This window comes from Pongo pygmaeus, chromosome 5 (genome assembly GCF_028885625.2).
Source record: "Pongo pygmaeus isolate AG05252 chromosome 5, NHGRI_mPonPyg2-v2.0_pri, whole genome shotgun sequence".
Lineage (NCBI taxonomy): Eukaryota > Metazoa > Chordata > Mammalia > Primates > Hominidae > Pongo > Pongo pygmaeus.
The window spans coordinates 37,642,833-37,670,685 of record NC_072378.2 but is presented as its reverse complement, the minus strand read 5'-3'; the positions used below and the strand labels follow the sequence as shown (position 1 = coordinate 37,670,685).

At 41.4% G+C, this 27,853-nt stretch overlaps 2 protein-coding genes across 4 annotated transcripts in view; one reads left to right on the top strand and one right to left on the bottom strand.

The window, feature by feature from the left end:
- The window catches only part of TBC1D22B (TBC1 domain family member 22B), a 77,455-nt gene extending 55,309 nt beyond the window's left edge, over positions 1–22,146 (bottom strand). Inside the window, exons 1-2 of the mRNA XM_054490761.2 lie at positions 21,859–22,146; positions 7,004–7,060 (exon numbers count right to left, since the gene is read on the bottom strand). Of these exons, the coding sequence (XP_054346736.1) occupies positions 7,004–7,060; positions 21,859–21,914 (113 nt within the window). The 5' untranslated portion in view covers positions 21,915–22,146. The remainder of the gene's footprint in view (positions 1–7,003; positions 7,061–21,858) is intronic.
- TMEM217 (transmembrane protein 217) overlaps positions 21,688–27,853 on the top strand; it is a 45,666-nt gene continuing 39,500 nt past the window's right edge. For 2 of the 3 annotated variants that reach the window (XM_054490768.2, XM_054490766.2), the window contains exon 1: positions 21,688–22,264. In XM_054490768.2, coding sequence (XP_054346743.1) covers positions 22,057–22,264 — 208 coding nt within the window. In that variant the 5' untranslated portion in view covers positions 21,688–22,056. The remainder of the gene's footprint in view (positions 22,265–27,853) is intronic. The other variant, XM_054490767.2, reaches the window with a different exon arrangement.

Genomic DNA, 27,853 nt, shown 5'->3' with positions numbered 1-27,853 from the left:
CTGGGCTTACAAGTATGAGCCACCATGCCTGGCCAGTTTTCATTATATTTCTGAAGCAGATGATGATTCAATATATATTTGAAGTAGATTAAGAATTGGAATTTACTCAAATGAAGACTTGCCAATAGAAACTGGGAGGACACTTTCCAACACAATGAAGAAGAAAGACGGGAGAAAAGGCTGTCATTCCCCGTGACATAAAGACATGAGATTCAAGGCAGACCATTTTGAGGCTGCTAGAAATGATTTTAAGGATACCTAGCCCACAAAACCCAAAATTCAACCAACCAATTTAAAAGTCAGCTCTGTCCTGAGGAAAGAGGCCTTCATGGAGGAAGGGGTTGGTTTCACCTAGAAAAGGGGAAGAGTCTGAGGACAAAACAAGGTTGGTGAGAACCACCCACAAGAATGAAAGAGAAGGCTGGGCGCGGTAGCTCATGCCTGTAATCCCAGAACTTTGGGAGGCTGAGACAGGCAGATCACCTGAGGTCAGGAGTTCAAGACCAGCCTGACCAACATGGTGAAACCTCATCTCTACTAAAAATACAAAAATTAGCCAGGTGTGGTGGTGCACACCTGTAATCCCAGCTACTCAGGAGGCTGAGGCAGGAGAATCGCTTGAACCCAGGAGGCAGAGGTTACAGTGAGCCATAATTGCGCCACCGCACTCCAGCCTGGGTGACAGAGCAAGACTCCATCTCCAAAAAAAAAAAAAAAGAAAAAAAAGAAAAGAATGAAACAGCAAAGCAATTAGTGAAAGGTACTTTGGGTTACCACTGAGAGAAGGCAGAGAATCCACAGACCAGGAGCAATAAACAATGATGGGTAAATGTAAGGCTTTAAAGCTTTTCCATGTTTACTAGTTATGCTCTCTCCAGAGGAGATACATAAATTCACAAATAAATACACATAAATATTGACTACTCACTAGCTACCAGACCCTATGCTAAATTTTAATATATACCCATTTTTTAATCTAATGCCCATTAATAATCCTATAAGGTGGGTATTATTGTTAGTCCCATTTACAGATGGGGGAACTGAAGCCTACTGAGATCATGAGCAGGCAGTGAGGTCTGGGCTCAAATCCAGGTCTACCTGACTCCTGGGCCAGCATGTGCTACTAACTACTTACTTTACCTTGAAAAAAGCAGCTAAAAAGAAGAAGGTCAGGGCCTAGAAGGATCTGTAGCCTTGGAAGAGAAGTCACCAAGTAAACTGAGCCACACACCACCACAGTTATAATTCTCCCCAACTATACACAGCCAATAGCCCGACTCTCACACCCTGTAGGAAAAAAAAAATCTCAACTTGTAGGAAAAGACTTAGGAATGACACACATAGCCTATTCTGACTAGACAGGAAAGAAGCCACATCTACGCATGGGCTCCCTGTAAGAGAAATGTCACCCCTTTCTGTTGACCCCAGTAGTTGCAGCAAAAAGTTAATCCAGGTAACTCCAGCTGGGGATGCCTTCGGTTTATATACTCCATTTAAACACAGTCCCAAGTAGTTTACACTTAACTCAATGTAAAAGAATGCCACAGTGTGGCTTGAAGTCTAACCAAAATTATTTATTATTATTATTATTATTATTATTATTGAGATGGATTCTCGCTCTGTCTCCCAGGCTGGAGTGCAGTGGTGCAATCTTGGCTCACTGCAACCTCCGCCTCCGGGTTCAAGCGATTCTCTTGCCTCAGCATCTTGAGTAGCTGGGATTACAGGCGCACGCCACTACGCCCAGCTAATTTTTGTATTTTTAGTAGAGACAGGGTTTCACCAATGTTGGCCAAGATGGTCTCGAACTCCTAACCTCAGGTGATCTGTCCACCTTGGCCTCCCAAAGCGTTGGGATTACAGGCGTGAGCCACCATGCCCCACCCTAACCAAGATTATTTAAACACAACTCTATCAAAGTCACAACCAAACTGGCCTCTGACGAACACCTTCACCATACCTCCTTACAACTGTACAACAAATTATAGTTTAGAAAGCACCTTTGCAGATACCTCATGAAATCCTCACAAATCTGTGAGGTGAGTCTTACTATCTCTATTTTATGAATGAAGAAACTAAGGCTCAGAAAGTTTCAGTAATGTGCCCAAGGTCATGGAGATGGTAAGTGGCAAAGAAAAAGGGATTCAAGAAGTGCAGGGAATACTAAAAATTTCAAAAACCTAATAAATGGCACATTTGACTTGGTAAAGTGTTTGGTGATGAGTACCTTAGTAACACAAACACCTAAGGATATGTTGAAAAAGAGTGGCCACAGGTTACACTGCTTAGGAGTACAAAAGATCAAGCATTCTGTAATTTGATCATACTACACTGTCTTACTAATACGGATGTTCTACTTAACAGAATTTTCTAGAAAAATGTTTGACACTGGCAAGTGATGTGAAGTGGAGAAATTTAGTAACAATCAAATAAATCCAGATATCTTAGTAACTAGTGTGGCTCCATGTGAACTAGTTTTATAACTCGGAATTAGGACCTAGCATACTTGAGCATCAATTCAAAAAACAATAAACTTAGAAGCTTGTCATACCATCAAGTGGCCAATGGAGCTGCTCAGCAACGAGAGTAGTTTTATCTGAGCTATAAAAATTATTGCTGGCAATAGTATCACTAATAGTAATCATTTGGCAAATTAAAGTCAATATACATGGACAGGGAATGACTTACTGTGTTTGTGCAGTTTAGATGATTGAAGACCCAATGTAAAGGCTTCTGCTGCGATGTGTATTAACCACACAGTAATTAATGATGGGCTGAAGTGGAACGATAATCATGTAGCAGAGAAAGTCATAAGAATGTCCTGACAAAGGTACTAAAATAGAGGCGATAAATGTTTTATGGCAACAATCTGAAATTGTAAAATGGTCTGGTGCAGATGTAGACGTGGCCCCATGTTGTAAAATATCAACATCAAACCACCACATACATGAAAAAGGGAACCAATTAATCCAGTGACAACTAAACTCCTCCCAAACTGTAAAGCTAAGTAATTACTCCTATTGAAAGCATGACTGAAACTCTGCTGAAAGATCAGTGAAAATATTCATGATTTTATATCATCAACAGGTGAGAAAACAATAGTATATAAAGTTTGCCTTGGCAGTTTGGGATATGGAAATATTCCTGAAGATCTGTCCTAAATACAAAATTAGGAAAAGCTCAGTTGATGACAGGTGCAGACAAGGTATGGTGATCTTGATCAAAACATAAAATGGACAGTACACTCAGTGCTTTATATATGAGTGGATGAACGGCTTTATAGGTTAGCCACGTGTTTGTCAAAGGTTGTGCTAGAACAGATCTATTACCAGTCAATAACTCCTGGCTGTGACCAGAATGGTTGTAGTTACACGTAACATAATTCTCAACTATGATCCTTAAATCCCAAGACCACGATGTAGGTCTAGGCCGTTGTCTTTGCTATTCTCGTCTTTTTTTATTTTTGCCTCGGGGTTACGAGTCGGCTGCTATAGCTTTCAGAATCACACTCACACTACCACATTCAAATGCAGGAAATGTGAGTGGCAGCAAAAAGAGGCTTTCTTCACAGAACCGTCTCCCATTCTGATCAAAAAAGAAAATCTTTCCAAGAACCCTCCCCCAGGAGACTTTCTTTGATTGGCCAGAACCAATGAGATGAGACCAGTCTATGCCAGTGACTGGGATTACTAAAGAATTATCATGAAAGGTTTAAGCCAATGTTAATACCTCCCCTAAGTGCATTGTTACTTACTCAATATCTGAACAAAATTACGGTTCTTGAGCATGAAAGAAGCAGGCACAGGGAAGACTATCAGTTAGGTAACCAGTAATGCCTGCCTCACTGGCCAACAGACCAGAAAGTCGATTCTTGATAAAACCAAAGAAGAGTAGAATTCATTCTATTTAATGGGACGATCACACAGATATCACAGAAAACATGCTCCCCTTAAGAGCTAACAGACAGGTGCGGTGGCTCACCCCTGTAATCCTAGCACGTTGGGAGGCCAAGGCAGGCTGATCACTTGAGTCTGGGAGTTTGAGACAAGCATGGGCAACATGGTGAAACCCCATCTACACTAAAAATACAAAAATTAGCCAGGCATGGTGGCCCATGCCTGTAGTCCCAGCGACTGTGGGTGAGGTTGAGGGTGAGGCATGCGGGAGCTGAGGCAGGAGGATAGCTTCAGCCCAGGAGGTCAAGGCTGCAGTGAGCCCTGATCATGCCAGTGCACTCTAGCCTGAGCAACAGTGCAAGACTGTTTAAAAAAAAAAAAAAAAAAAAAGGCCGGACACAGTGGCTCATGCCTGTAATTCCAGCACTTTGGGAGGCCGAGGCAGGTGGATCACTTCAGCCAAGGGGTTCGAGACCAGCCTGGGCAACATGGCAAAACCGTGTCTCTACAAAAAATACAAAAATTAGCCAGATGTGGTGGTGCACGCCTGTAGTCCCAGCTACTAGGGAGGCTGAGATGGGAGGCTTGCTTGAGCCCAGGAGGCGGAGGCTGCAGTGAGCCAAGATCACACCACTGCAAGCCAGCCTCAATAGAGCGACCCTATCTCAAAAGAAAAAAAAGAAGACCTAACAAAAGGGGCAAACCAAGGAACATTAAAGAAAAGCCTGCTGTTTAAGTAAATGAGACAGTTTCATACCTTCATTCAATAAATATTTACTCACTGCCTACTACGTGCCACATGCTGTTCTAGAGGCTATGGGTACAGTAATGAACAAAACAAAGTCCCTGCTCTCAAGAAATCTACACAATAGTGGTTTCTGATTTAAAAAAAAAGCATGCACCTTGCAGACAAGAACAGCAGTCGTGCTTCCTCAGTAATTCAGAAGACTGTGCCTTATACACACACCAAATCGCAAAAAGAAGTTGGTAGAATTATAGAAAGTGTACTACATATTCAGCTAAGTTATCTTTAAAATTTTTAAATACTGATAATGCATATTTGATACAGCATTCTTCTAGGTATTCAAAATACTTTAATGTATATTATTCTTTTTTTCTTTTCTTTTTTAAAAAACCACATTATTTATATATTTAGAATAGTTTTAGGTTCACAGCAAAATCCAGAGGAAGGTACAGAGATTTCCTATACACTCCCTTCTCCCACACAGGCACAGCCTCTCCATTATGAACATCCGCCACCACAGTGGTACATTTGTTACAAGTGATGAACCTACACTGATACATTATCATCACTCAAAGTCAGTAGTTTGAATTAGGGTTCACTCTTGGTGTTGTACATTCTGTGGGTTTGAACAAATGCATAATGACACGTATCCACTGTTTTTTGTTTTGTTTTGTTTTGTTTTGTTTTGCTTTGTTTTTTGAGACAGAGTCTTGCTGTGTTGTCCAGGGTGGAGTGCAGTGGCTTGATTTCAGCCCACTACAACCCCTGGCTCCCAGGGTCAAGCAATTCTCCTGCCTCAGCCTCCGAAGTAACTGAAATTACAGGCGCCCGCCACCAGGCCCGGCTGATTTTTTTATTTTTAGTAGAGATGGGGTTTCACCATGTTGGCCAGGCTGGTCTCAAACTCCTGACCTCAAGTGATCCGCCCACCTCCGCCTCCCAAAGTGCTGGGATTACAGGCATGAGCCACTGCGCCTGGCAGTATCCACCGTTTTTATAGTATCACACAGAGTAGCTGCACTGCCCTAAAAATCCTCAGTACTCTACCTATTCATATCTCCCCTCAACCCCACCCCTTGGCAACTGATCTTCTCACTGTCACCATGTTTTGCCTTTTCCAGAATGTCATGTAGCTGGAACCATAATTGTACATTATCTTTACTTCCCTATTGACTGTGAAGGAAGAAAGGGCAGCTACTAATACACAGGCCCCAGGAAGATGAGAACCTAGGTCTGTATCTCCCTAACCATTCAGCTTTCATTACAAACAACAACTTTCCCAGAAACTAGTCTCTAAAATTAAGCACGTCCCCACATAGAGGCCAAAGTTCTTAGGAAATCTCTGAAGGTGACCTATCCCCTCATTTAAAATCACTGTGGCCCAGTGATGGTCCATGAGAGAAAGATGGGATAAAGGGAGAATTGGAGGTATGGATACACAGCCACACATCTTGGATTTAACTAGAGTCTCTGTTGCATTTGAAAACAATTTATTAGAGTTCCACTAGAGAAATAGCCTCCTAAATAGCTTTTATTTATTTATTTTTATTTTTATTTTTTTGAGACGGCATCTCGCTTTGTTGCCCAGGCTGGAGTGCAATGGCATGATCTCGGCTCACTGCAACCTCCGCCTCCTGGGTTCAAGCGATTCTCATGCCTCAGCCTCCCAAGTAGCTGGGATTACAGGTGCCTGCCACCAACCCAGCCAATTTTTGTATTTTTAGCAGAGACAGGGTTTCACCATGTTGGCCAGGCTGGTCTCGAACTCCTGACCTCAAGTGATCCACCTGCCTCGGCCTCCCAAAGTGCTGGGATTACAGGCGTGAGCCACCATGCCCAGCCCTAAATAGCTTTTAACTCTACCGTACATATGCCTGGGTCTCTTTGAGTGTGTCAAAGGGAAAGAGGAACTAAAGAATGCCAGCCTACAGTTATATTCCGTTGCCCTAGTTCTCATAGTAAAAGTGAGGAAAAGGTGGCAGACCTACCTATTATTCAGAAGCAGTGAACCTCAGAAACCAGATCTCCTGCTAAAAGATCTGGAGGTCATCAATGTTCTGGTTTCAGGGACAACATTTAATCAATAAAGACCTTTTGACTATTCTCTTTTGACCACAGAATCCAATACCAAACCCTACATATATCAGTTCCCAATATAGGAAAACACAAAATCTCTAATGGGAGTTAATTTCCCATTTAGCAATGGATCATTTGGAAGTAAGAACATTGCTCATCTCCTGGTCCAAAATAGGGCAGAAGAGAAGCTAAAAAATGTCAAGGTGGAAACTGTCATTTCAACAGAATAAGGGAGGGTATAGGGGTGACAGCAGTAGATAGATAAAAGGAAAATGTCTTGACTTACTTTTTGGTGAGCCGTGGGTCAAGAGGAGGATGCTGTGCTCCATATACAGGCTGAATGCTAAAAGCAAAAACAAAAGGAAGAAATAAATTGTTAGTTTAGCTGGGAAACTAAATATGTTGGCTGAGTGCCATCTGCATCACAAAACTGGATGAGACTTTGATAAATAGGTTATCTCTAATAACTGTACTCAAGCCATCCCCCAAAGAGAGCAATCTACCCGTTAAAAAAATATATTTGATAATGTTCATTTTCCCTGGTGAAGTTTCAGTGCCTTACACACCTGTCAGGATGTCCTATGTGTAAAGAAGGCAGGATGGAAAGGTAACGGGCTTTAGAGCTGGAGAGAGCAGAGTTCAAACGCCAGTTCTGGCACTCAGTACCACCATGAACTTCCAGTAAGCTTTTTGACTCCTTTGAACCTGTTTCCTCATCTAAAGTGGGAATATTGCCTAATTGAAAGGCTCACTGGCTAAAAGACAGTGAAGGGTGACCTAAGGAGCTCACACACTGCAGGAGAGGTATAAACGTAATTTGGTCATATCCAGGAAGAATGAAATATGCATACCCTAAGACCCAGTATTTTCACTCCCAAATATGCATCTTAAGATAAATATATACATATATGTATTAGGAGATATATATAAGACTATTCAAAGCACCATGGCTCGTCTTAGCCCCAAACCAGAAATAACCCAAATGTCCATCAACAGTGACAAGAGAAATCAATTGCAATATGTTTATATAGCAGAACATTACACACCAATGATAATATATGTGAAGTAGGGCTTCAAGTAACAACGTGGATGGATCTTACAAATGTCATGTTGAACAAATGAAGTAAAGCATAAGAATAAATACTGCATGATTCGACTTATATAGACTTCAAAAACTGACAAAAGTAGTTTCTACTGTTTAGGGATGCATGCAGAGTAATATTATAAAGAAAGAAAGGAGTAAATGACATAAAAGGATATAGTTCTCTCTGGAGGAAAGAAAGGAGAAGACAGCAAATAGACACAGAAGTTTCTGGGGTGTTCACTTTGTGATTATTCATTAAGCCATCATACCACACATTTGTGCTTCATGTGCTTTTCGGTAATGTACCACAATTAAAAGAAAATGAGCTGGATGGGGTGGCTCACACCTGTAATCCCAGCACTTTGGGAGGCCAGGGCAAAATGACTGCTTGAGCCCAGGAGTTCGAAACCAGCCTGGGCAACAAAGTGAGACCCTGTTTCTACAAGAAAATAAAAAATTAGTTGGGCATGGTGCCAAGTAGCCTCAGCTACTTGGGAGGCTGAGACAGGGGGATCTCTTGACCCCAGGAGGGTCCAGGCTGCAGTGAGCACACCACTGCACTCCAGCCTGGACCCTGTTGGAAAGGAAAGGGAAAGAGAAGGAAGAGAAGAAAGAAAATGAGAATAAATGACTCAAGAATAAGTATATATCAAGCCAAACTATTGTTTAAGTATAAAAGTGAAAAAAAAACTACTTTTCAACATGTAAGAACTCAGGGAAAATGTGTTCCTTAACACCTGTCTGAAGAAGCTGTGAGAGAACAAACTTCAACTAATCATGAGATGGAGAAACCATGGCAAAAGGATTGGTGGAGAGCCCTGAACAGACCCAACCTTACGACTAGGTATTACATTTGAGGCAAAGAGAATGTCAAAGTAATATAATTGGCTAATGTTAAAAGGAGGAAAAAGTGGACAAATGAAGTGCATCGACTTCTTCATCTTTTACTGACAGGGCTCAGAAGATATTTAAAGCAGATAGCTCAATTTGCAAATCTATGTCACTACCTGCTTAACATTAAATCCTAATGTAGATTTGCAAATGTTAATAGACGAATATGTATGTTTTACAACAGAAAATAAAACCAAGAAAAATAATATAATCAACTAGAAGCAGGTGGGAAGAGAGGGGTGAGGAAATATACTTACTAATTTCATCATTGCTCATGGTAGGGAGCCAACGGGTACTGTCTGAAGAAATATGGTATAAAGTTACACTTATAAACACAATCACTAGAATAAAAAGATAAATCTTCCAAATTATCAGAATATATATATATATTCTGATATATATATATATTCTGATATATATATTCTGATATATATATATTCTGATATATATATAGATATATAGATATATAGATATATAGATATATGCCCTCCCCTCAAAAGCAAGCACAGTCCACATAGTGAAAGATTTTTTTAAGAAGAAAATATTTTTAAAAGGCCAAGCATGGTAGCTCACATCTGTAATCCCAGCACTTTGGGATGCTGAGGTGTAAGAACTGCTTGAGGCTAGAAGTTTGACCAGCCTGAGCAACATAGCAAGACCTTGTACCTACAAAAAATTTAAAAATTAGCCAACTGTGGTGTGCATGCTTGTAGTTCTAGCTACTTGGGAGGCTGAGGTGAGATGATTACTTGAACCCAGGAGTTTGAGACTACAGTGACCTATCATCGTGTCATTGCACTATAGCCTGGGCAACAGAGTAAGTCCTATCTCAAAAAAAAAAAAAAAAAAAAGACGAAGAAAATATTAAAAATTGAACTAAAACTAAATAACTAAATATATCAGTAATTCCAATAAATATAAAGGAGCTAACTTACCTATTAAAATAGAAAGGATAATTACCAACAGGAAAGTAGGTAAAGTACATCTTTTAAAAAGAATGAGGCAGTTCTGGCCAGGTGCGGTGGCTCACGCCTGTAATCCCAGTACTTGGGGAGGCCAAAGCAGGCAGATCACCTAAGCTCAGGAGTTCAAGACCAGCCTGGCCAACATGGTGAAACCCCATCTCTACTAAAAAACACATAAATTAGCCGGGCATGGTGGCAGGCGCCTGTAATCCCAACTACTCAGGAGGCTGAGGCAGGAGAATGGCTTGAGCTGGGGAGGTGGAGGTTGCAGTGGGCCGAGATCGTACCACTGCACTACAGCTTGGGTGATAGAGCAAGACTCTGTCTCAAAAAAAAAAAGAATGAGGCAGTTCTATATTCACTGACATGAAATAAACTCAGACATTAATTGAAAAAAGATGCAGAACTACATGTATGACACCATTTTTGTAAAAATCTTTAAAATAGATACATGCATTTTATGTATGATTAGGTCTATGTATCTGAAAGAATATCAGAGTTATCTGCAAGAATACAAAAGACACTGTTAGCAGCAGTTTGGAATAGGAACCAGATGACTGGAAGATGATGGGACACCAAAGAGACTTAGTTTTCACTGCAAACCGTTTCTGATTTAGTATCATGTACAAGTATCACCTTTATAAGAAATAAGCAATCTTGAGAAGGTTAGAAGGTTTAAGTGGGATAATATGTCGAAAGCCCTTTAGCACAATTCCTGGTGGGTGGTAATGCTCATTTAATGTTAAGCTGGAAGTGACGTAGATTTGCAAATGTTAGAACACTACCCAGCAAACACTCGGTGCCCAAGAAATGTTGATTTTCTTCCTCCCTCCCATTTTTATAATTTAATCCATACTCAACATTTAGAAATTGAAACAAGCTTACCAAATACTTGTTTCACATAACAGAGGTGATCCTAAAGGATGCTTTTAAATAAAAATATAGCCAAATCAATCACTTTCACATTGATTCCTATTAAGATTTCAGAGGAAATTTTATATATAATCTTTAATTTATGAATACAGTCCCTACTTCTTTGGCTATAAGAATCTTTACTCCCAAGAAACTCACTCAAAACCGCTCAACTACATGGAAACTGAACAACCCGCTCCTGAATGACTGACTACTGGGTACATAACGAAATGAAGGCAGAAATAAAGATGTTCTTTGAAACCAACGAGAACAAAGACACAACATACCAGAATCTCTGGGACACATTCAAAGCAGTGTGTACAGGGAAATTTATAGCACTAAATGCCCACAAGAGAAAGCAGGAAAGATCCAAAATTGACACCCTAACATCACAATTAAAAGAACTAGAAAAGCAAGAGCAAACACATTCAAAAGCTAGCAGAAGGCAAGAAATAACTAAAATCAGAGCAGAACTGAAGGAAATAGAGACAAAAAAAACCCTTCAAAAAATTAATGAATCCAGGAGCTGGTTTTTTGAAAGGATCAACAAAATTGATAGACCGCTAGCAAGACTAATAAAGAAAAAAAGAGAGAAGAATCAAATAGACACAATAAAAAATGATAAAGGGGATATCACCACCGATCCCACAGAAATACAAACTACCATCAGAGAATACTACAAACACCTCTACGCAAATAAACTAGAAAATCTAGAAAAAATGGATAAATTCCTCGACACATACACCCTCCCAAGACTAAACCAGGAAGAAGTTGAATCTCTGAGTAGACCAATAACAGGATCTGAAATTGTGGCAATAATCAATAGCTTATCAACCAAAAAGAGTCCAGGACCAGATGGATTCACAGCCGAATTCTACCAGAGGTACAAGGAGGAACTGGTACCATTCCTTCTGAAACTATTCCAATCAATAGAAAAAGAGGGAATCCTCCATAACTCATTTTATGAGGCCAGCATCATCCTGATACCAAAGCCGGGCAGAGACACAACAAAAAAAGAGAATTTTAGACCAATATCCTTGATGAACATTGATGCAAAAATCCTCAATAAAATACTGGCAAACCGAATACAGCAGCACATCAAAAAGCTTATCCACCATGATCAAGTGGGCTTCATCCCTGGGATGCAAGGCTGGTTCAATATACGCAAATCAATAAATGTAACCCAGCATATAAACAGAACCAAAGACAAAAACCACATGATTATCTCAATAGATGCAGAAAAGGCCTTTGACAAAATTCAACAACGCTTCATGCTAAAAACTCTCAATAAATTAGGTATTGATGAGACGTATCTCAAAATAATAAGAGCTATCTATGACAAACCCACAGCCAATATCATACTGAATGGGCAAAAACTGGAAGCATTCCCTTTGAAAACTGGCACAAGACAGGGATGCCCTCTCTCACCACTCCTATTCAACATAGTGTTGGAAGTTCTGGCCAGGGCAATTAGGCAGGATAAGGAAATAAAGGGTATTCAATTAGGAAAAGAGGAAATCAAACTGTCCCTGTTTGCAGACAACATGATTGTATATCTAGAAAACCCCATTGTCTCAGCCCAAAATCTCCTTAAGCTGATAAGCAACTTCAGCAAAGTCTCAGGATACAAAATCAATGTACAAAAATCACAAGCATTCTTATACACCAATAACAGACAAACAGAGAGCCAAATCATGAGTGAACTCCCATTCACAATTGCTTCAAAGAGAATAAAATACTTAGGAATCCAACTTACAAGGGATGTGAAGGACCTCTTCAAGGAGAACTATAAACTACTGCTCAATGAAATAAAAGAGGATACAAACAAATGGAACAACATTCCATGCCCATGGGTAGGGAAGAATCAATATCGTGAAAATGGCCATACTGCCCAAGGTAATTTATAGATTCAATGCCATCCCCATCAAGCTACCAATGACTTTCTTCACAGAATTGGAAAAAACTACTTTAAAGTTCATATGGAACCAAAAAAGAGCCCGCATCACCAAGTCAATCCTAAGCCAAAAGAACAGAGCTGGAGGCATCACGCTACCTGACTTCAAACTATACTACAAGGCTACAGTAACCAAAACAGCATGGTACTGGTACCAAAACAGAGATATAGATCAATGGAACAGAACAGAGCCCTCAGAAATAACGCCGCATATCTACAACTATCTGATCTTTGACAAACCTGAGAAAAACAAGCAATGGGGAAAGGATTCCCTATTTAATAAATGGTGCTGGGAAAACTGGCTAGCCATATGTAGAAAGCTGAAACTGGATCCCTTCCTTACACCTTATACAAAAATTAATTCAAGATGGATTAAAGACTTAAACGTTAGACCTAAAACCATAAAAACCCTAGAAGAAAACCTAGGCATTACCATTCAGGACATAGGCATGGACAAGGACTTCATGTCTAAAACACCAAAAGCAATGGCAACAAAAGCCAAAATTGACAAATGGGATCTAATTAAACTCAAGAGCTTCTGCACAGCAAAAGAAACTACCATCAGAGTGAACAGGCAATCTACAAAATGGGAGAAAATTTTTGCAACCTACTCATCTGACAAAGGGCTAATATCTAGAATCTACAATGAACTCAAACAAATTTACAAGAAAAAAACAAAGAACCCCATCAAAAAGTAGGCGAAGGATATGAACAGATACTTCTCAAAAGAAGACATTTATGCAGCCAAAAGACACATGAAAAAATGCTCATCATCACTGGTCATCAGAGAAATGCAAATCAAAACCACAGTGAGATACCATCTCACACCAGTTAGAATGGTGATCATTAAAAAGTCAGGAAACAACAGGTGCTGGAGAGGATGTGGAGAAATAGGAACACTTTTACACTGTTGGTGGGACTGTAAACTAGTTCAAGCATTGTGGAAGTCAGTGTGGCGATTCCTCAGGGATCTAGAACTAGAAATACCATTTGACCCAGCCATCCCATTACTGGGTATATACCCAAAGGACTATAAATCATGCTGCTATAAAGACATATGCACACGTATGTTTATTGCAGCACTATTCACAATAGCAAAGACTTGGAACCAACCCAAATGTCCAACAATGATAGACTGGATTGAGAAAATGTCGCACATATACACCATGGAATACTATGCAGCCATAAAAAATGATGAGTTCATGTCCTTTGTAGGGACATGGATGAAATTGGAAATCATCATTCTCAGTAAACTATCGCAAGGACAAAAAACAAACACCGCATGTTCTCACTCATAGATGGGAATTGAACAATGAGAACACATGGACACAGGAAGGGGAACATCACACTCTGGGGACTGTTGTGAGGTGGGGGGAGGGGGGATGGATAGCATTAGGAGATATACTTAATGCTAAATGGCGAGTTAATGGGTGCAGCACACCAGCATGGCACATGTATACATATGTAACTAACCTGCACATTGTGCACATGTACCCTAAAACTTAAAGTATAATAATAATTAAAAAAAAAAAAAAGAATCTTTACTCCCTAAACCTCTCTGGAAGATTAATAAGTAATGTGTAAGCAAACTATTACATATATTACTACAGAAATACAAACTTTGAAAACAATACTAATTGATGTGTTTAAAGGGTTTCCTAGGCAGAGAGAAAAAAAGAGGAATCAAAGAGTAAAGGGAAAGTTCTGCTGAGAGAGGAAGGGGGTGTTACACACCCCCACCAACTGCGGGGAAAAAAAAAAAAACCCCAAAGGGCTACTGATATGCACATTAGCAGCTGCAAATAATCTAAGAGTACACCTGAATTCTTCAAGCCCACAAGACCTCTTCACAGTAAAATATAAAATCAGAGGATAAACTGCAGGAAGATCTCAACAGGCCGGTTAGGTAAGGTGACTGGGTAGAAAAATAAGAGAGGGTCCTCAGATCCTCTCCTTAAAGAAGTATTACCATCTGCCAGTAACCCATGCAGAGAAAAAGCAAACCTAATTTGTGCAGGCTGAAGGGCCAGAGGCCATCAATTACCATCTAGGAAAGGAATCTTAAAATCACAGTAGACTATTTTCTAAAGCTGTCAGCCCAAGGTGCTGGCACAGCCAGGAAGGCTAAGATAAATGATGGACTTCATCAGCAAAGGTATCAGGGCCCAAATTGAATTTGTTAACATATTCTTGAACTAAACCATGATGTATCTAAAACTGGAACACTCTGTATAATAAATCAGTTTATTGCAGCTTAAAAAAGACAGGCAAGAAGTTAGAAAAGAGAAACCGAGATGATCACGGAGACTAAATGGAGATAGACCAGAAGAGCCCAATGATTAAGGTGCTCAATTTCCTGACATTTATAATTCACCTATCACTGTCTGTACCATCCCTACTCCTTCCAAACCCAAACTCAGCTCTAAGAAAGACTGATCTCCACTCCACCTTCCAAACTTATTAAACCCATTATTAAATAAGGCTCTTTTCCCTACTTGGAATGCTTTTCTATTTTCTACATCCCTTTTCAAAATTGTATCCATCCTGCAACATTCTCTTCAAATTCTACACCCCTCATGAAACTTTCCATACCCCTACCCCCAGCATCTACTAACTCAAGTCTTCTCTAGTTCCCTAACATACATAAATTAGGGCTTATATTACTTTTTAAAAATAAACTAGATTTAGATCATAATATAAGACACAATCAGGGCTGGGCACCATGGCTCACACCTGTAATCCCTGCACTTTGAGAGGCCAAGGCAGGCAGATCACTTGAGTCCAGCAGTTCAAGACTGGCCTGGCCAACACAGCAAAACCCCATCTCTACTAAAAATAAAAATTAGCTGGGCTTGGTGGCACACACCTAAAATCCCAGCTAATCAGGACGCTGAGGCATAAGAATTGCTTGAGTCTGGGAGGCAGAGGTTGCAGTGAGCCGAGATCGTGCCATTGCACTCCAGCCAGGGCAACAAGAGTGAAACTCCGTGTCAAAAACAAAACAAAACAAAACAAAAAACCCTGGAATACCCCTGCCTCCCTTCCTAGGAAGTCACTCTATTGGATCTGGCATTTTTCACACTCATTTTTATATTTTTATTTTCTATGTATGTATCCCTAAATAATGTATGATTTTGCATGTTTTTTAAACTTTATATAAATAACATCAGACTGTAAATAGGACTTATTTTGACTCTAAATCGTTACTTTAAATTTTACTTAATTCCATGGCTAACTAGCTGATCTCTCCAACACAAGTTAAAAAAAAACACAAAACATTTGCTCTAACACAAGTGAAAAAGCATTTAATTGACATTTTCAAACACAAAGAAAAGTACAGAAAATGATACAATAAACATCCACGAACCCATCACTCTGATTTACAAATGTTAACATTTGTCACATTTCATTTAAGAAAAAAAGTGTTAGGCCAGTCACAGTGGCTCACGCCTGTAATCCAGCACTTTGGGAGGCCAAGGTGGGTGGGTCACGAGGTCAGGAGATCAAGACTATCCTGGCCAAAATGGTGAAACCCCATCTCTACTAAAAATACAAAAAAATTAGCTGGGCGTGGTGGACGCATCTGTAGTCCCAGCTACTCGGGAGGCCAAGGCAGGAGAATCGCTTGAACCCGGGAGGCAGAAGTTGCAGTGAGCGGAGATCAGGCCACTGCACTCCAGCCTGGCAACCGAGTAAGACTCCATCTCAAAAAAACAAAACAAAACAAAACAAAAACAAAGTGTTAGACTACTGATGCCCCAATTGCAGTCCCTAGTCCTGTTCCTTCACTTCCCAAGAGATAACAATTATTCTGAAATTGGAGGGAACTCCTCCCATCTGTTTTTATACCTCTACATATATTCACAGATCCATAAACAACACACAGTATTTTTTATGTTTTTAAACTTCACATAAAAGACTGCACATTGTACATATCTTTCTACATCTTGCTCTTTGCATTCAACAATGTGTTTTCACCCAATTCCACTTTTAAGTTTGTCTGATTACAAATGTAACATACGTTTAGTGGAAAAACCAGAAAGTCAATCATACACAGCATCTTCTCCAGAGGAAGCCATGATGCCAAGAAGATTTTTTAGCTCCTAGAAAGCCATAGTGGTGCCATATCTTTTTCTGTAGCCCCCTTGCCACCTGGCAGAGCATGACACATACCAGCAGGCACTTAACAATATTTAGTAAGTGAAGATTAGATCTCTACAAAACCTAGGCCTCCACTTAAGCTAGAGCTAAAAACCAGAGGTTAGTTAACACACTGCATCTTGAAGAAATCACACCACATATGCAGAGAAAAGAATGCCATGGAATATGCTGCCACGCAGACAAAATGGAACAAAAGTTCTGATTAACCTCCGTCACTCTCTTTAATAAAACCAACACCATAGAATGTATTGACATAGCTGTTTTGCCTAGTTGAAACAGTGCAAACATCTTGGTAGGAAAAATCAACAGGTGTTTGTTTAGCACTGATAAAAGAGCTAGCGCAAATATGGGAAAAAGATCTATCAAATTTAAATGCCAAACATGTTGGCAACTGATCTAGGTTCACACACTCACTCCACATTAGTCTTCCAGAACAGGTGATCTATGCTGTTTCAACGATAATTTAGTATCTTCTAGTCACTCACTCTACCAGTAAAACATCTCCAAGCCAAGAACAAGTTGTAACGTACCTGCCCAGACAGGCTGTGACTTTTACACTAAATCTCCTATCAGATTCATTATTATTTTAGGATTGGCTTCAGGTTCTTAACTTGGCCTCTCTTTCTAACAACGAAGGGCCTGGAGGACTCAGGTAATTTGGATTTTGGCCAGACGCAGAGGCTCACACTTGTAATCCCAACACTTGGGAGGATGAAGTGGGCAGACTGCTTGAGTCCAGGAGTTCATGACCAGCCTGGGCAACATGGCAAGACCTGTCTCTATAAAAAATACAAAAATTAGCCAGGGCTGGGCACGGTGGCTCACACCTGTAATCTCAGAACTTTGGGAGGCTGAGGTGGGCTTGAGGTCAAGAGATCACTTGAGGTCGAGAGTTCAAGACCAGCCTGGCCAACATGGCAAAACGCCCTTCTCTACTAAAAATACAAAAATTAGCTGGGCATGGTGGCATGTGCCTGTAATCCCAGCTACTCAGGAGGCTGAGGCAGGAGAATCGTTTAAACCTGGGAGGCAGAGGCTGCAGTGAGCTGAGATCGTGCCAGGCTGGCGTTGCACTCCAGCCTGGGCAACAGAGGGAGACCTCATCTCAAAAAAAAAAAAAAAAAGGTGATTTTTTTTTTCTCCTGTGCCCAAGCTCCAGACACACACACACACACACACACACACACACACACACACACACTGACCAAAGCTTTTTTCTTTCCCCCCACAGGTTTGTGCCACCAAGCCCAGCTAATTTTTTTGTGTGTTTTTAGTAGAGACGGAGTTTCACCATGTTGGCCAGGCTGGTCTCGAACTCCTGACCTCAAATGATCCACTCGTCTCAGCCTCCCAAAGTGCTGGGATTACAAGTGTGAGCCACCACACCCAGCCAGATCAAAGCTTTTCAATTTCAGTTTCAAAAACTGAAGCAAGGAGAGAAAACAAAAATGATAGCTACTATCATCGCAACTATCATTCCTACAATAGCTAATATTATTGTGTACCTCCTAATCAATTATTACATATTATCTCATTTAATCCTCATAACAGCCCCATGGAACAGATACTCTATCCCTATTTTAGAGATGGGGAGACTGATGCACCGAGACGTTAATTAAATCCCATAAGATCACATAGCTAGAAAGCAGAGCTGGGATTTTAACCTAGGCAGTCAGATTTCACAGCCTGCATTTTTTTTTTGAGACGATCTCTCGCTCTGTTGCCCAGGCTGGAGCGGAGTGACACAATCTCAGTTCACTGCAACCTCCGTCTCCCAGGTTCAAGAGATTCTTGGGCATCAGCCTCCTGAGTAGCTGGGACTACAGGCGCACACCACCAAGCCCAGCTAATTTGTATTTTTAGTAGAGATGGGGGGGTTTCACCATGTTGGCCAGGCTGGTCTCGGACTCCTGGCCTCAAGCAATCCACCTGCCTCAGCCTTCCAAAATTCTGGGATTACAGGCCACCACACGTGCCAAAGCCTGCAATGGTACAGATTGCCTCTTATCTTCTAGGCATTAATACAATGACCATTTGATGTGCTGAGTACATGGGGCTCATGTGAATAACTGAGAGAACTTAAAAGATGCTTAGTTTCACCAAGTTACTACACGACCCAGCGATTCCACTCCTATTTATCAGCAGAAGAATAGAAAATATATATCCAAACAAAAACCTCTGCATAAATGTTCATAAAAGCATTATTCACAATAGCCCAAAAGTGAAAACAACTCAAATATCCATCAACTGATGAATGAACAAAATGTGGTGTACCTACACTATGGAATATTATTCAGCCACAAAATGGAATGAAGTACTGATACATACTACAGTGCGGACAAGCCTGAAATCACTGTGCTTAATAAAAGAAGCCACTCACAAAAGGCCTCATATCATATTACTCCATATATATAAAATGTCCAAAAGAGGTAAATCCACAGAAACAGAAAGTAGATTAGTAGTTACCAGGGTCTGGAGTGGGGTGGATGGGGAGTGACTGTAAACAGGTATGTAGTTTCTTTTCGGGATGATGAAAATGTTCTGAAATTAGTGGTGATGGTTGCACAAAACCATCTATACTATAAACGAATATACTAAATACCACTGAATTGTACACTTTAAAAGAGTGAATTTTATGGTATGTGAATTATATCTCAATAAAGCTGTTATTTTTAAAAAGAATGTTTCATTCATTTGCAAGTTATTTTATTTAATAAAATTTCTATTTGTTGTCACTAAGATTGTTGGATCATGATCAGACAAATGGAAAGAACCCTGTCATCGCTTTTTTCACCTTTCAATTTGCAAAGAAGAGTAAACTAGTTTCATTTCCAAGTTTCCATGCATCTAGTACAGTTATTTGTGTCATTTCCCCACCCAGGAGAAAGTTTTTCTTCTCTAAGACTGAAAGAGTACAGATGCAAAAGTTCTATTCTTGAGAAAATGCCCTAACATTTTCTTTAAACCAAAGTACCTTTCTATCTAAAAGAACCTTAGTTTTCTCCCATGACCAGAGGCTCGTGGGCTTCACTGCTAAAAGCACACAGCTGAACAGTATTTCTCTTTACAAAGTAAGGTACTAAAAACTATTATGAATTATGACAATATTTGAATACCTTAAAACAAACAACGAAGACAATGAGCTGGGGTAAGGATCTGAGTAACATTCCTTTAAATGTTTACTTGCTCTAATAATGACAGCAATGTTAATAACTACTATTTTTTGAGCAACTATAATGTGCTAAATAAACACTGTCCTAGGTTCTTTACAAATAGGGTATTTCACTTAGTCCCCACAGTAACTCTGAGGAAAGTATTTTTATTTCTCATTTCGTAGGTAAGGAAATTGAGGCCTAGAGAGATTATTTGTCTTGGTCACACACACAAGAGAGCCCAAATAGTAACCCAAGTCTTTCTGAACTCGAAAGTTCTCTATATATCTACATTCTTCAAAATGAAAAAGGAATCCAGAAACTTGAAGAAACTGAAAAGACTTCTCTTCCTATCTCAGAAAAGTAGTGCTTTAAAAAAGTTGACTGTTCTTATAGCTAAATACAGGAAATATATGAAAAAGAGATTGTTAATAGCAACCAGCAGTCAGAAAGCACAGAAGCCCATGCCATGTCCCACATCTCTTACGTTGCTTCCTGATACAACAGTCTTCCTATTGATTCTGATTATAATCTTAGGATGTCAAAATTTAATGATCTCACTATGGAAAACCCCAGAGAATAGCAGTTAACACAACTAGAGAGCTCACTAGACCAGGAAGGAAAATGAATCAGTTGGCAGGAAGTGTGCTTACCTAAAAACACAGAACATCTTTAACAGTAATATTAACACTGTAAGTCCACAGCACATTAATCTGAAGTCATCTTTGCATTCCTTTCTATTACTTTAATAAGTATTACTAAAAGCTGATTTCCACCCTATTCTCCATATGTCTACTAGGATCCTTAATAAAATAAGACTCTTGGTGGGGCATGGTGGCTAACGCCTGTAATCCCAACACTTTGGGAGGACAAGGCAAGAGGATCACTTGAGGCCAGGAGTCAGAGACCAACCCTGGCAACATAGTCAGACCTTGTCTCTATTTCATTTAAAAAAAAAAAAAAAATTAAGGCTCTTACCTAGCCACTACCGACCCTCATCTCTCTCTCGCTTAAAAAAAAAAAAAAAAAAAAAAAAAAGTCACGAGTTCAAAAGATTAACCCAGAAGGAAAAAACCCGAATCCATTAGAAAAGGTAGCACAGGGGACACAACCAAACATGAATTTCATCACCAAGTAGACTGCAGCTGGCAGAAATCTTAAATTTACGACTGAAATACACACTCTTCCTTATACTTCTCAGGACTTTGCCCAAAATAAACTGAAACAGTAAACCAACAGTAGATTGATGGATGGATAATTTGCCAAAAGTCTCAACATACACCGAAAAGAGGGTGGGGGTAGTCTTAGGGGGTCTGCTCTCCAGTTAAACAACTGAAGAATGAACGAATTTAGTGCATTTGCACAAGAAGTGCATTACAATGCAGAGGAGGAAGAAGTCACTTGGGGTTGGACAAATCCTTAGAAAATGCCAAAGGAATAACCCTGATTCTGTGGTCATCTTGTAATAATTCCTAGTGGGAAAGGGCCAACTCAAGATAAAGTAAGGTCAGGGTTGAGAATCGTCCTCACTTTTCCTGCCTAACCCTCTCGGCAGGCGGCCCCAAACTTCCACCGGAATCCTTCGGGTAAGCGCCGACCTCGGGGAGCAAGGGAAGGGGCCATCCTCGAGCGACCAACCACCTGTGCGTGGTGGGCACCCCTGAGAGGGAGTCCTAATTAGAGTGGGAAGCAGCTCTGGGGAGGAACCTCCGAGACCAGGGCCGACACTGACTACTCACCCAACTCCATTCCCCTTTACACCCAATCTTCGGCCACCTTCCCGCTGAGGTCACCCCTCCTGAAACCTCCGCCCCCAGACCCTGGTCTACACCCACATCCAGCCGTCCCCAAAGCTCGCTGTTCGCTTCTCTGCCTGACAGCTGCCCTGCCGCCACCTGGCAGTCCCAGCTTCCCCAAACCAGTCTTCCGGCCTCTGCGGCGCCCCAGGCCCGCGGGATTTAGGGATTAGGATCTGGAAGGGTTTGGTCCAATCCCCTCTCCCTCTCAGCGTCCTGGGCTCACCTCCCCGGCAGCTTAGCGCTCCTCTTCCAAAACTGCTTGCTGTTCTCAGCGGCCATTGCTCTGGCCTGGGGAAGGCCTTGTAGGCGGGCCAAGGGGTTGCCCGGCGAGATGCCCCCAGACCCCGCAATCTGAGGGCCAACCCAGGCCGCTTCCCCGCCGCCGGTCACCCGCTCCCAGCTCCTGGGGACGCCATCTTGGATGTGGGCACCCCTCCACCCAGCACCGCTGCCATTGGTGAGCTGCGCAAGCCGTGGACGGGCCGACCAATCGGGAGCCGGAATCCTGCAGGCTGCTGAAGCCAACGGGCAACGTCAGGGGCTGGGCACACAGGTGGACGGGGAAGGCGGAGCTTGGACGAGCAGAGAGGCGGGGCTCAAAGTTCCTACCCGAGAGAGGGAAGAAGCAGGTAAGATAAGGGACCTATGGGCAGGAAGAGAGGGGATTATCTTCTTTGTGAGGAATGAAGTTCCTTAGGCTAATATTTCTTGGCAAGAGAGAGCATACTATGTATTTATATATAGGAATCTTTCACCTAAAAGTAAGGGCCCATGTGTTGGTTGTGGCCCATTTTTAACATCTCTCAATTCAATTACACTCTGGTTATTACCCTCCCTTCCTCATTCCGTTTAGATGTCCATTCGTTTTTCTGAAGGAACGTCAGCAGGGACCCGATAGCCCGGGATTGCTAACTGTTCAACACGTGAGCAACGGTTCATCAGAGTCTCCCTCTCCCTCTGTTTATTGAAAACGATTGAAGGACTTGTGCTGTGGGTGAAAAATTCAAATGATCTAATCCCCATGTCAATCCATAACTCTCCCTTTCTGACTATGCTAACAGTGTATAGGAAATGGTTTATGATAGCTGTCCAACTCAGATTACCAAATACCATTTCTTTGAAGGACACAGTATTGCTCCATCGTGTGAATCACAAAGTTAAGGATGTATCTCCTCCCGGCCCCACCAACATCCTTAATTTCCCTTGTTAATCTATTATAAATCTTGCACCCTTGAATTTATTTTCAATTTAATTTTCCCAGACAATGAGATTTAGTATTAGCATTTTGAATCCTTTGAATGTCTTGTCAGTGTTTTTTGCTGGTTTTGAGTTTCTGTGGTTGTATTCCGTGGTGATTTGGGGAGAGAGGGAAGGCGGGCACCAGTCCAGAGTGGTTTTTGTCCCTTCAAAGGACTGTTGAGGTGGGCTGCGTGTCCCCCACCCCCACCCCCACCCTCCATTTACAGCTACCACATGTACTTCCACATATTGGAGAATACTTAAAGACCCGACCCCCGGCCCCAGCCAAAGAAGGACCTTCTTTTGTATGTCCTCCAACGACGGTTTCTTCATTACTCCCATTTTCAAGCTTCTTTTGTCCCCTAATTTTAGAATTATAGGATTGGATGACAAGGGCTATTTTTACTTCCTCTGAGTCTTTCATGCTATAAAAGCATCTTATATTCTTTATGGGCATTTAACCCAGAGAAAAAAAGCCCCTCTATTCTTTTAATCATTTTACCTGCCTTTCTCTGGCGCTTCTTTTTCTTAGGATGCAGTGACCAGCACTGCACACTAAGCCCAAAGAGGGACGTACTGAGGCTTTGTTAAGGCTCATGTTTTGTCTTTATTCTGGACAGCCAGACCTTTTGCTGGCTGTTTGGACTTTAGAAGAGTTGACGTCTTGAAGGATTAATCTAAAACAACTTCTAGATTCCTTACCTTGGTGGCAACCAGCAGTTCAGAGTTCATTGTCTTAAAGGTATCCTCTGAATTGTCTTCCCCTATGTGAGCTGCCATACACTCATCCATGTGACAGGATACCTGCCACTTTCCAGCTTATGCACATGGCTTTAGAGATATTCCAGAAGCTGCTTCCTATTGATTTGACATTTTACTATGTAGAAAGCAAAGTATAATTTGTGTACCTAGACATATCTCAAAATACTCCTTTTTCTTAATCTTTTATGAAATGTTAAATAACACTGATTCCCAGGGGGTGTTGTTAACAGTGCTCAACCCAGAAAAGCCCTGTTATTTCTACAGTTTGTTTTCTATATCAGTTTCCCCTCCAAGATTTTTTAAAAATTCACATCAGTTACCTTGTGATGACTTTTTAAATAGGGAAATTGAGATTGTTGGAGCCTTTTTCACCACTACCACTTGGTCACCCTAATCTTCACCAACCACACGCCTGCTTACAGCAGCCTGCTGTTTGGCTCCCTGCTTCCACTCTTACCCCCTTAGAGTCCATTCCCCATATACCAACCAGAGAGACCTTTTTTTTTTTGAGACCAGGTCTTGCCCTGTCACCCAAGCTGGAGTCCAGTGACATGATCTCAGCACACTACAACCTCCACCTCCCGGGCTCAAGCAATCCTCCCACATCAGCCTCCTGAGTAGCTGGGACTAACAGGCACATACCACCATGGCCAGCTAATTTTTTGTATTTTTGTAGAGATGAAGTTTCACCATGTTGCCCAGGCTGGTCTCATACTCCTGAACTCAAGCAATCCACCACCTTTGGCCTCCCAGAGAGCTAGTATTACAGGTGGGAGCCATCGCACCCAGCCCAGAGACACCCTGTTAAAATGTAAACCATATCATGTCACTCCTCTGCTCAAAACCTTGCAATGGCCCCCGCATTGTACTTGGCATAAAATCCAAGCTCCTTAAAGACCCTACATGACTTGGCTCCATTCACCTCTCCAGTCTCATCTCATTATGCTTTCTTTCTTGCTTAATCTGCTGCAGCCATGCCCATTGGTCTTATTGCCTGGCTCTATTTTTCTTTAAAGCGCTATCACTACAGGCCATATTATGTACTTGTTTGCTGTCCATCTCCATCCGCTAGAATAGAGGCCACCTGTCTGTTGCCTGTTAGGAACCAGGCCGCACAGCAGGAGGTGAGCGGCGGGTGGGCATGCAATCATTACTGCCAGAGCTCCGCCTCCTGTCAGATCAGCAGCAGCATCAGATTCTCATAGGAGTTTGAACCCTATTGTGAACTGCTCATACAAGGGATCTAAGTTGCGTTGCGCACTCCTTATGAGAATCGAATGCCTTGTGATTTGAAGTGGAACTGTTTCATCCTTTAACCCCCCTCCCCCAAAATTTTCGTGGAAAAGTTGTCTTCCATGAAACTGGTCCCACGTGCCAAAAAGGTTGGGGACTGCTGCCCTAGAGATTGTGAACCCCACTAAGACTGGGACTTTGTTTTGTTCCCCGCTGTATCCCCAGCACCTAGAAGTGTTTGGAACATAGTGAGTGCTTAGTAAATATTTACTGAGTGAAAGAAGGAAGAATATAAATATTTCTTGTCTTTAGATTCTATGTTGTTCACATATTTTTTGGTTAGGAAAGATGATAGAAACAGTGTTTCCTAACCCCTAGTAGGATGTGTCCACTTTACCAATGATTCTACATCCTTGCCTACATCCTTGGTTGAAAAACAGTCTTCTCTGAGAAAGACTGTATTCTTCAAACTCTTTTGCAGCTTCAAAGGAATGTGCCTGTACCTGGAATGATGAGGGAGGGAGGCCACCCACCTAGTCAGGAGATCAGTTGGTAGCTGTCATCAAAGGGCTGATAGGTATGGCAGCCACCCTTGCCCAGCAAGAGGTGTAAATCATTGGTTTGAGGTTCCCAAGGGGTCCTTAGAGGCCTTCTGATGGAGGTCCTTCTGGGCAGACATTCACTGGTCCACTAGACCAGTGCTTCCTATACAATATTGCACATGTGAATCACTGAGGATTATATTGAAAACCTAGATTCTGATTCAGGAGGTCTGAGGTGGAGCCTACAACTCAGAATTTCTAACAAGCTCCCAGGTGACACTGATGCTGCTGATCCATGGACCTCACTTTGTAGATCTTCTGTTACTAATACAGTGTGGCCTGTGATTGTTTAATTTATCTCAAGAGTTTATTTTGAAACTGTAAGTAGAGGCTTCTGCAAGTCTTTACTTTCCCCCGCTCAACTTCATCTTCATTCAAGAGGGTTAAACAACTTAAAATGTGGCAAAGTATAGTTAAGGGATGAGATATGCCTGGGTTGACTGTGGACTCAAAAGAGGTAGGCATATCTCAACCCTTAGAAAAAGTTTTATGAAAGAGATAATCCTTGAGTAGGGAGAGAAAAGGAAAGAGAAAGGCCTGAAGAACTGTAGGAGGAAAGTCACTTCAGGACGGGAGCTCCAATGGGAAGATAAAAATAGAGAAAAAAGCCTTTGGACTTAACAGAGAGATCACTGGCAGACTTTAACCTTAGCGAAGGAGTGGAGTGGAAGGAAGGAAGTAGACGCTGTGATGAGGGGAAGGGTTAAGAAATGAGAGCAAGAAGCAGCCCTCACAATGCACTGTGCAATGTTGGGCCACCTAAGACATAGTGAGGTCAAGCTGGGATTTAACAGCAAGAGAGCTTTATAGTATCTAAACAACCACCGTAAGAGCCAATGGCAGAGATCAGTTCTATTAGAGAAGGCAAGGGGATAAGCAAGAAGACTGAAGAAGTAAGAGGTTATAGGAATAAACAGAGGAAGAGAAAGTTTTTAGAATTTGGGGGGTGAAGGGAAAACTAGGTATTTCGTTCCTAAGAATTTATTCTAAGAAAAGAAGTCACCGTACCTGGCAAGAAGAAAGGGGAAAATCTCTGTGTACAAAGATATTCTTTGCCTTGCAACCAATAATAAACAGGGGAAAATGAAAAGAATATGAAGATTTAAACATGAGAAGGCAGTTACGTAAATTATGGTGTGCAGTTTATAAACTTGAACCATGTTATACCATTAAAGAGGGCAAATTTGAATGCTACATAGCACATCAAAAAGGTGTATGAAATGATCTACAGCAGGGAAAAGGTAGAGTATAAAATATCTTTGCATGATTTCAATAAGAATATATGGGTTTTGTCAAAGATTGGAAGAAAACGTGGAAAAATTAAGCAAATTTTGGTAGAGGGTAGAATTATACATCTTGGTACTTCTGGAACTTTTCTTTAATGTCACTGTTTTTTAATATTATAAAATATACATCACCTGGGTACAGTAGCTCACACCTGCAATCCCAGCACTTTGGGAGGCTGAGGCAGGTGGATCACTTGAGCTCAGGATTTCGAGACCAGCCTGGGCAACATGACAAAACCCCATCTCTATCAAAAATACAAAAAATTAGTGGAGTGTGGTGGCACACACCTGTGGTCCCAGCTACTCAGAGGCTGAGGTGGGAGGATCACTTGAGACCAGGAGGCGGGGGTTGCAGTGAGCCGAGATTGTGCCATTGCACTCCAGCCTGGGTGACAGAGTGAGATCCTGTCAAAAAAAAAAAAAATATATATATATATATATATATACACACACACACACATACATGCACACACACACACACCCCTCACAACATATACATGTTGACATATGTGTGTATGCATATATATGCATACATGTATATGTATGTTATGTATGTATACATGTGTGTATATATGTCAACCAGGGGTTGACAGACTTCTTATATCAAGGGCAGGATTGTAGATATTTTTAGGCTTTGCCAGCCGTATGGTCTCTGTTGCAGCTATTCATGTCTGCCATTGTAGTGTGAAAGCAACCATAGACAATAAATAAGCTCTTGGGGCTGTGTTCTAATAAAACTTATTTTATCCACATTGAAATTTGAACTTTATGTTACATGTCATGGAATATTATTCTTCTTTCAAGTTTTTCAACAATTAAAAAATGTAAAATCCAGGCCGGGCGCAGTGGCTCACGCCTGTAATCCTAGCACTTTGGGAGGCCGAGGCAGGCGGATCACCTGAGGTCAGGAGTTCGAGACTGGCCTGACCAACATGGAGAAACCCTGTCTCTATTAAAATTACAAAATTAGCTGGGCATGGTGGCGCATGCCTGTAATCCCAGCTACTCGGGAGGCTGAGGCAGAAGAATTGCTTGAACCTGGGAGGCGGAGGTTGCAGTGAGCTGAGATCGCGCCATTGCACTCCAGCCTGGGCAA